Below are 9571 nucleotides of genomic sequence, written 5' to 3'. Positions count from 1 at the left end.
CTCCGGCTCCCGGCGGTGGTGACTGTGTTCCCGGTGCTCTCTCCCCAGCGTATTGCTCGCGGCTCGTGAGCTAACGCGTTGGTGGATACACGCCCGGTACTGACTGTCTAGTCCGGTGCTCACTCCCCAACGTATTGCTCGCGGCTCGTGAGCTAACGCGTTTGGCGGATACACGCCCGGTACTGACTGTCTGCTCCGGTGCTCACTCCCCAACGTATTGCTCGCGGCTCGTGAGCTAACGCGTTTGGCGGATACACGCCCGGTACTGACTGTCTGCTCCGGTGCTCACTCCCCAACGTATTGCTCGCGGCTCGTGAGCTAACGCGTTTGGTGGATACACGCTTGCTGCTGGCTGTTGGTCCGGTGCTCTCTCCCCAACGTATTGCTCGCGGCTCGTGAGCTAACGCGTTCGGCGGTGAGCTACTGACTGTGTCAGCTGCAGCGTTGGTCTGCCGGCGTATTGCTCGCGGCTCGCGGGCTAACGCGCTTGGCGGTGAACGCCGGCCTTTCCCTAGTTCAAGCACTACCCTTGTCCACCCCTCCATAGCGTACGGCTCTCACGGAGCGGCCGGCACGCACAGTCCATTACAAATAAAAACAAACAGAAAGATAAGTGAAGCAAGCTAGTTTCGGAAGCACTTCCGGGTCAGTATGGGGCATTGTTGTGTGGACTGTGGGGCGGAGATGCCCCTAGAGGATGGGCATGATAGCTGCGTTCTATGTCTGGGGCATGAACATGCTTTAGTTTCAAGAGAGAACCCTCAGTTGTGCATGGACTGCTTTATTCTGCCTGCACGTACCAGAGAGGCCCGTTGCCGTTTCTTCGCTCCAAAGCATAAGGGTGCTCAGGTCTATGAGGCCCCACAGCCTAAAAATAGGAGAGTGGCTGTGGCCTCAGAGGGCAGGGGGGAGTGTTCTGGTGCCTGGCAGGCTCCATTACCTCCTCTTCAGCCCATGAGGGTTCGGCCTCCGCTGAGCTCCTTTCCTCCCCTAGGGTTGGAGGAAGAGGAGGCGGAGGAGGAGGGGGACGTAGATGTGGAGACCGTGTCTTCCTCCGAGGAGAATGTTCTCTCTAGCGCACAGCCAACCAGAGGACAGGTAGCCCATCTTTTTGAGGAGGTAATTACCAGGGCTTCTAGGGCCCTGGGTGTTGCCCTTCCCGAGAATCCCAGGGCTACATCCTCTCGGTTCGAAGACAGTGCGGAGATGCGCCCTGCCTCCACGCAGGTGCCGCTCCTACCTGATTTTAAGGAGCTGCTGTGCCAGCAGTTCCACTCCCCAGCCTCTGCCCACAAGTGGTCTGCAGTGTGTCGCCGGTTGTCTAACATGCACGACAGGGATCAGATTGCTTGTGGGACACTTCCCCCAGTGGACCGGGCCCTCACTCCATTGGTGTCTCCCTCTAGCTCCATACTTGGCAACGCCACCTGCTCCAGCAGAAATTGCAAGGTCATGGATACTCTGCTCGCCAGGCTACATAGAGCCATGTCGGTGCAGACTCGCCTGGCCAACACAGGCGCTATTTTGTCCCTTTACCTCCGTGACTTGTCTCGGCAGGTTCAGGTCGACTTCAGCTTCTGTGAGGAGCTGCAGATGGCCTCCTCTTGCCTCTCCTCTGTGATGAGGGAGCAGGCTGAGGCGGCAGGCAATGCCTTGGCTTCCTTTTGGATAGCTAGGCGCCACTTGTGGCTGTCCCAATCCCAGCTGCAACAGGGGGATAGAGACTGCCTGCTTAGGGTGCCGGTGGAACCCTCAGCCATGTTCGGCCCTCACGCCACTGCCTTATTGCAGCAGGCGCAGGAGAGCCGCCGCTGTGCTAAGGAGGTCTCGGGGGGCCTTGTCAGGCGTGCTGCAGGCTCCAGGCCTAGACGGCCCCGCGCTCGGCCAGCAACAACTCCTGAGGCCTCACCATGGTGTCAAGGGGTCCTCAGACCCCAGCTAGAGGCCTCTCGGCAGCAAAGGCGCCGCCGCCAGGGCAGGGGCAGAGGACTGACCGCTAAGGCAGAGGGGTCCTCTAAGCGCCCTGAACCCTCCTGACAATCATCGGACTCGGGCCAACCAGGTTCCCCCATCTGCTGCTCACGAGATGGCCTGGTTGGCCCTGGAGGCCGACCCGTGGGTGGTCTCCACCATGACCCACGGGTACCGAATTCAATTTTTGCGCCGACCGCCAGTTACAAGAACACCCTTGTTTACAACAGTGGCCGATCCCCACCAGGGGGCCGCTCTACAGGCAGAGCTGTCCACCCTCCTGGAAAAAGGGGCCATAAGGGAGGTGGCCTCAGGGGATCAGCGGGCCGGTTTTTTCTCCCGCTACTTTTTGGCCCCAAAGAGGGACGGAGGACTCCGCCCAATTCTGGACCTCAGGGGGCTGAATCAGTATCTCCAGCCCCTGCGTTGCCGGATTTTGACGGTCCCCAGGGTGAGACAGGCAATCTCTGCAGGAGATTGGTTCGCCACTATAGACCTGAAGGATGCCTATTTCCAGATACCCATCTGGAGGGGTCACTGGCGCTTCTTGCGGTTCGGCTTTGCCAGCAAAATATACGAGTTTCAGGTGCTGCCGTTCGGTCTCTCTCTGGCACCACGCACCTTCACTCGATGTATGGATGCGGTCCTCTCCCCCCTGAGGCACAAGGGCATCAGGATCCTGAACTACCTCGACGACTGGCTGGTTTGCTCAGCCTCAGAGGAGCAATGCCGCCAACACGTCGCCTTGCTGTCGGACCACGTTCGGAGTTTGGGTCTGCTCCTAAACTACAAGAAGAGCAGGCTCGAACCGGCCCAGGTGACCTCCTTCTTGGGTATGGTCCTGGACTCGAGGAGCGGTACAGTCGCTCTGACCCAGGAGAGGCAGCTGGCCTTCAGGTCCTGTGTTGCCCTGTTCCAGCTGCGCGCTCTGGTCAACTGGGGTCTCTGCCTTCGCCTCATGGGCCTAATGGCTGCCATGACGCAGGTAGTTCCTCTCGCCCTCTTGCACATGCGGCCTGTACAGAGGTGTCTGCTGAGCTTGGGTCTGTGCCCTCAGAGGTCCCACAAGACCAAAGTACTGGTCTCTCGGAGGCTCCGCAGAGCCCTACGGTGGTGGAAGGTCCCCGCGAACATAGGAGCGGGCCGCGTTCTGGGTCCAGTGATATACCGCCAGCTGGTGTACACCGACGCATCCCCAACAGGGTGGGGCGCGGTACACGAAGGCTGGGGGGCCAACGGTGTCTGGACCGGCCGGTGGCGGGGTCAGCACATAAATGTCCTGGAGCTGAGGGCGGCTCTTCTCGCTCTGCGTCATTTCTTGCCGAGACTGAGGGGTCACCACGTGATTGTCCGCACCGACAGCACGGTGGCGGCCGCTTATATCAACAGGCAGGGGGGGCTGGGCTCCCCGGCCCTGTGCAAGCTGGCTACAGTTCTCTGGCAGTGGGCCCACCCCCTCTTCCTCTCACTCAGAGCCGTGCATGTGCCGGGGGTACTGAACTCCGCGGCGGACATCATGTCGAGGGGGGGCCCTCAGCCGGGGGAATGGAGGCTCCACCCGGAAGTGGTGTCCGAGATATGGCGCCACTTCGGCAGGGCAGAAGTCGACCTGTTCGCGTCAAGGGAGTCGTCCCATTGCGAGCTCTTTTTCTCGCTGAGGAACGACGATCCCCCCCTGGGCTGGGATGCTCTGGCCCATCCATGGCCCAGGGTTCTGCTCTACGCCTTTCCCCCCTTCACTCTCCTCCAGCCTCTTCTTCGAAGAGTTCAGGTGGAGCATGTGCGGGTGATATTGGTGGCACCCCTGTGGCCCCACATGGCATGGTTCTCAGCCATTCCGCCTCTGCTGGACGGAACACCATGGCAGCTCCCGCGCCGGAGGGACCTTCTCTCCCAGGCGAACGGAGCCCTGTTTCACCCCTTTCCAGCGGGGCTCAGGTTGGTGGCTTGGCCCCTGAGAGGGCCAGGCTTCTGGCCCTAGGGTTACCAGAGCCGGTCGTGGCAACGATTCAGCAGGCCCGGGCTCCCTCCACAAGGGCGGCTTATTCGTACCATTGGCAACTGTTTGCTGCCTGGTGTGGGTCTAACCAGGTAGACCCCTACTTAGCCTCAGCTCAGCAGATCCTGCAGTTTTTGCAGTCTCAGCTGGAGGCCCGGAAGGCTGCGGTAACACTGCGAGGATTGGTGGCGGCAATCAAAGCAGTGCGAATCGGCGAGGTTGCACTGTGTGCTGAGGACTGTGCCCTCATTTCCCGGTTTCTCCAGGGGGCACACAGGCTCACGGTGCGGACTGCTGGTCCCGCGGTTCCCCCATGGGACTTGGATGTCGTCCTTGGGGCTCTCCAGAGTCCCCCCTTTGAACCCCTTAGGGGTGCTGACCTGAAGTGGCTTTCCATTAAGACCGCCTTCCTGCTTGCTATTACCTCAGCCAGGAGGGTGAGTGAACTACATGCATTGTCAGTGCATGGTGACTGCTGCCGGTTCTCCTCGGACGGTTCCAGTGTCGTTCTGAGACCCAACCCAGCCTTCCTGCCTAAGGTCCTCACTGAGTTCCACCTGTCTCAATCAGTTGAGCTTAGGTCTCTCTCCCCTCCTGATGATGGCGAGGACGTCGAGCAGGGTCAGTCCACTCTGTGCCCGGTGAGGGCCTTGACGGAGTACATCCGGCGGACTCAGACTATCCGGAGGTCCGATCAGCTCTTTGTCTGTCACAACCCTGGACGTCTGGGAAGACCCTTGTCTAAATCCAGACTGTCACACTGGGTGGTGGACGCTATCCGTCAGGCTTACGTCCTGTCGGACGTGCCCATTCCTTCAGGGGTCCGGGCACACTCCACTCGGGGTGTGGCTGCCTCCTGGGCCTTGTGGCGGGGGGCCTCCCTTGCCTCCATTTGCTCTGCCGCCACATGGTCATCCCCGTCGACCTTTACCAGGTTCTACCGTCTGAACGTCGCTGCCAGCCCCTCCCTTGGGGATCGGGTGCTGGGCTCAGCCCGACGGTAGACACTTTGTCTCCCCTCGGCCTTGCGTCTGGCGGGCCGGGCGAGCGGCCTCCCTGTGGCCAGCCTGGCCCCTGCGTCTTGCGGGGCCCCTGGCCGTTCCCTTTGGTTGCCTTGCGTCTTGCGGGCCTCCATGGTGCCCCTTTCCCTCCCAGGATTGGCCCTAGCGCCTGGCGGGGCCTTCTCCTGGGCTTTGTATATATTGTATATTTGTACATAGTTCGTTTACTGCACATTTTGGTGTGGGATTGTGGGCTGCACCGTCTCCTCACGGGGTGTCTTAAAGAGTTACCCCGTACATATGGAATATGTAACGGAGTGGAGAGATAGTCTCGAGACGATAGAGAACGTGCGGTTACATTGTAACCTTTGTTCTCTGAGTGAAGAGACTATCTCTCCAGCTCTTAGGTCGCTCGGAGACACGTTTCGATCAAACTATCAGTGATCGCACGCCAGCGCTGGCGCTTTATAGCTACGCAATAGGGCGTGGCCGGGCAAGCCGGTGTGTCTTAGGGCGTTTTCACACCTGAAAGTCCGAACCAAGGTCCGAACCAAACTCCGTAATTCTGTTACATTGTAACACATTTGGTCCGGTTGGTTTGGTTTCACACTGCAAATGGAGTAACGGACTTTACAAGACAAACATACAGGGGAAATTTATTCTTCTCATTAGAGGACGCATCAACTCCCCATGCACTTCCGCGGCTCATTTTGCTTTGGTTACGCTGAGTTGTTGGGCTGGCCGGCATCTGACATCAGTATTACTTCCTGTTTACACAAAATGAATGGAGCGAGCCAGAGCCGGCTTTGGGCATAGGCGGTATAGGCAGGCCTAGGGCGCCATCTGTTGGAGGGGCGCCGCTAGCGGTCGGAGGGACGCCGGCATCGGTTGTTTACCGGAGGGATACCCGCAGGATTTGATCGGCGTCATAGGTAGAGTCGTCGGCGACATTAGTAAAGCCGGCACTGGAGCGAGCCATCTTTTCACCGTTCTAATATTTTTGTTGGTTTATTGCTACCAGCAGCATCAAGTTAATGAGCAATACATCAGAGTAACTGCTATTCACAAGATGAGCCTCCTCCTCATGCGAAAACTTTATCGAGAGGAGGAGAAAACGGCATACAGTCCTGCGAGTTATGGCAATGTGTACTCCGGAGAGAAGGTGAGTGTGGGAATATTTTTTAAAGAGATGAGCTGTCAGTAGTGATGTATTAACTTGTCTTTATAGTGCTATACATTTTACCGTGCGACACTTTTCATTCAGCATAATAACGGACACGAGTCGACTAACGTTGCGCCTTGCGTGTCACAGCAACGTTTAACGTTAGCAGCTAAAGTTAGCATGCCGTTACTTCCTGTGTTTGGTACAGTGTTTGGTCCGCTGAGCTTTCACACTGCATACGAACCGCACCAGGGTTCACTTGGAACCGAACCGAGACCTACGTTTTCTGGCGGACCAGAGTTCGCTTGTTTGGTCCGCACCAGAGTCCGGATGCGTGTTTGCACCTGCCCAAACGAACCGGACTATCCGAGGAAACGAACTCTGCTCCGTTTAAAGCGGACCAAACAGCTCTGGTGTGAAAGCGACCTTAAAGAATTATCCAGGTACCCTGACAAGCAGGAGGATCATATCCCCGTACATATGGAATATGTAACGGAGTGGAGAGATAGTCTCTTCACTCAGAGAACAAAGGTTACAATGTAACCGCACGTTCTGCTGTGTTCTGTTGTGTTCTGTTGTGTTCTGTTGTGTTGTGTTCTGTTCTGTTGTGTTCTGTTCTGTTGTGTTCTGTTCTGTTGTGTTCTGTTCTGTTCTGTTGTGTTCTGTTCTGTTGTGTTCTGTTCTGTTCTGTTGTGTTCTGTTGTGTTCTGCTGTGTTCTGTTCTGTTCTGTTGTGTTCTGTTCTGTTCTGTTGTGTTCTGTTGTGTTCTGTTCTGTTCTGTTGTGTTCTGTTGTGTTCTGCTGTGTTCTGTTGTTTTCTGCTGTGTTCTGTTCTGTTCTGTTGTGTTCTGTTGTGTTCTGTTCTGTTCTGTTCTGTTGTGTTGTGTTGTGTTCTGTTGTGTTCTGTTCTGTTCTGTTGTGTTCTGTTGTGTTCTGTTCTGTTCTGTTGTGTTCTGTTCTGTTGTGTTCTGTTCTGTTCTGTTCTGTTGTGTTCTGCTGTGTTCTGTTGTGTTCTGCTGTGTTCTGCTGTGTTCTGCTGTGTTCTGTTGTGTTCTGCTGTGTTCTGTTGTGTTCTGTTCTGCTGTGTTCTGTTGTGTTCTGTTGTGTTCTGTTGTGTTCTGTTGTGTTCTGTTCTGTTGTGTTCTGTTGTGTTCTGCTGTGTTCTGTTGTGTTCTGCTGTGTTCTGTTGTGTTCTGTTGTGTTCTGCTGTGTTCTGTTGTGTTCTGCTGTGTTCTGTTGTGTTCTGCTGTGTTCTGTTGTGTTCTCCTCTGTTCTGCTGTGTTCTGCTGTGTTCTGTTTTGTTCTCCTCTGTTCTGTTGTGTTCTCCTCTGTTCTGCTGTGTTCTGCTGTGTTCTGTTGTGTTCTGTTGTGTTCTGCTGTGTTCTGTACGTACAGTTAGTGTGGGTCTCCTGCTGTGGTCCACCCTGTCCAGCAGGGGGTGCTGTTCCCTCAGCTGTTCCACGCTCACCACCCTGTGGAACCCCAGGCTGCTCGGCAGTGAAGGACCAGAACAGGAGGAACTCTTCAAAAATCACTTCGGCCAATCAAAATGTTTGTTTTTTGTTTGTTTTTTTCAGACTTATGTAAACAACAGGAGCCCCCCCGACCCCGAGCGGGACGTCCCGCTGCGTCTGCGTCTCTGTGAAGGATACCTGCTGGCGATGTCGGTCACGGGACCCTGACCCGACACCAACACACACTTATCATGGAAACCCCTCAGCAGCCGCAAAGGACTGTGGGATAGCATCACCTGCTCCGGGGCGATCTACAGAGAAAAATCATAAATGATCAAATTTAAAGTTTTGACAAAATGAAACAATAAAACAGAACCTGAATCCCCGTCAGTCACATCACAACCCCCCACCTGTCTGTCCTACCTGGACCCCCAGCAGGTGAGACAGCTGCGCGGCCTTGTGTTGCCGCAGACAGTTTCCTGCGTTGGTGACGAACACGACAGGAAGCAGGAAGTCGTTGTTGGAGTCCAGCAGCTTCCTGAAGGCTCGACGAGCCGCCGGGATCGGAGAACCTCCACGAACCAGAACCCCATCCACATCAAACAGAACCCCCACCTGAGAGACAGACAGGCAGAGAGACAGACAGACAGGCAGGCAGAGAGAGAGACAGAAAGACAGACAGAGAGAGAGACAGACAGAAAGACAGACAGACAGACAGAAAGACAGACAGGCAGACAGAGAGACAGGCAGGCAGACAGACAGACAGGAAGACAGAAAGACAGACAGGCAGACAGAGAGACAGGCAGGCAGACAGAGAGAGAGAGAGACAGGCAGGCAGGCAGGCAGACGGGCAGAGAGAGAGACAGGCAGGCAGGCAGAGAGACAGGCAGACAGACAGAGAGAGAGACAGACAGACAGGCAGAGAGACAGACAGACAGGCAGAGAGAGAGACAGGCAGGCAGGCAGGCAGGCAGACAGGCAGACAGACAGGCAGAGAGAGAGACAGGCAGACAGGCAGGCAGAGAGAGAGACAGGCAGGCAGAGAGACAGGCAGACAGAGAGACAGACAGGCAGACAGAGAGACAGACAGGCAGACAGAGAGACAGGCAGACAGAGAGACAGGCAGGCAGGCAGAGAGAGAGACAGACAGGCAGACAGAGAGAGACAGACAGAAAGACAGACAGGCAGACAGACAGACAGGCAGAGAGAGAGAGGCAGGCAGGCAGAGAGAGAGACAGACAGGCAGACAGAGAGAGAGACAGACAGAAAGACAGACAGGCAGACAGACAGACAGGCAGAGAGAGAGAGAGACAGAGAGAGAGAGAGAGACAGACAGACAGACAGAGAGACAGACAGACAGGCAGGCAGACAGACAGACAGACAGACAGACAGACAGACAGGCAGGCAGGCAGAGAGACAGAGATAGAGACAGACAGAAAGACAGACAGGCAGACAGAGAGAGAGACAGACAGAAAGACAGACAGGCAGACAGAGAGAGAGACAGGCAGACAGGCAGGCAGAGAGAGAGACAGACAGAAAGACAGACAGACAGGCAGAGAGACAGACAGGCAGAGAGACAGGCAGGCAGACAGACAAGCAGAGACACAGACAGGCAGACAGACAGACAGGCAGAGACACAGACAGGAAGACAGGCAGAGACACAGACAGGCGGAGACACAGACAGGCAGACAGGCAGAGACACAGACAGGCAGACAGGCAGAGACACAGACAGGCGGAGACACAGACAGGCAGACAGGCAGAGACACAGACAGGCAGAGACACAGACAGGCAGAGACACAGACAGGCGGAGACACAGAGAGGCAGACATGCAGAGACACAGACAGGAAGAGACACAGACAGACAGACAGACAGGTCAGTTCCTCCACTTCACTAAATGAACTCACCAACATGGATCCGGCTCTGTTCTGCTTCACAAACCTAAATCTGAACCGTTCTGAGCACTTTGACCGGGGGAGCCAGGTGGG

At 56.1% G+C, this 9571-nt stretch overlaps 1 protein-coding gene across 1 annotated transcript in view; it reads right to left on the bottom strand.

Annotated features, from left to right (window-relative positions):
* LOC115358902 (haloacid dehalogenase-like hydrolase domain-containing 5) overlaps positions 1 to 8207 on the bottom strand; it is a gene marked incomplete at its 5' end in the record, with an annotated part of 15022 nt that extends 6815 nt beyond the window's left edge. The window contains 3 exons of the mRNA XM_030051031.1: positions 7526 to 7619; positions 7785 to 7897; positions 8010 to 8207. Of these exons, the coding sequence (XP_029906891.1) occupies positions 7526 to 7619; positions 7785 to 7897; positions 8010 to 8207 (405 nt within the window). The remainder of the gene's footprint in view (positions 1 to 7525; positions 7620 to 7784; positions 7898 to 8009) is intronic.
* Positions 8208 to 9571: the final 1364 nt, after the last annotated feature.

The sequence above is a fragment of the Myripristis murdjan genome, chromosome 5 (genome assembly GCF_902150065.1).
Source record: "Myripristis murdjan chromosome 5, fMyrMur1.1, whole genome shotgun sequence".
In the NCBI taxonomy this organism is placed as follows: Eukaryota; Metazoa; Chordata; class Actinopteri; order Holocentriformes; family Holocentridae; genus Myripristis; species Myripristis murdjan.
The sequence above is the reverse complement of the archived record's forward strand: the minus strand, read 5'-3'. Positions and strand labels throughout refer to the sequence as shown.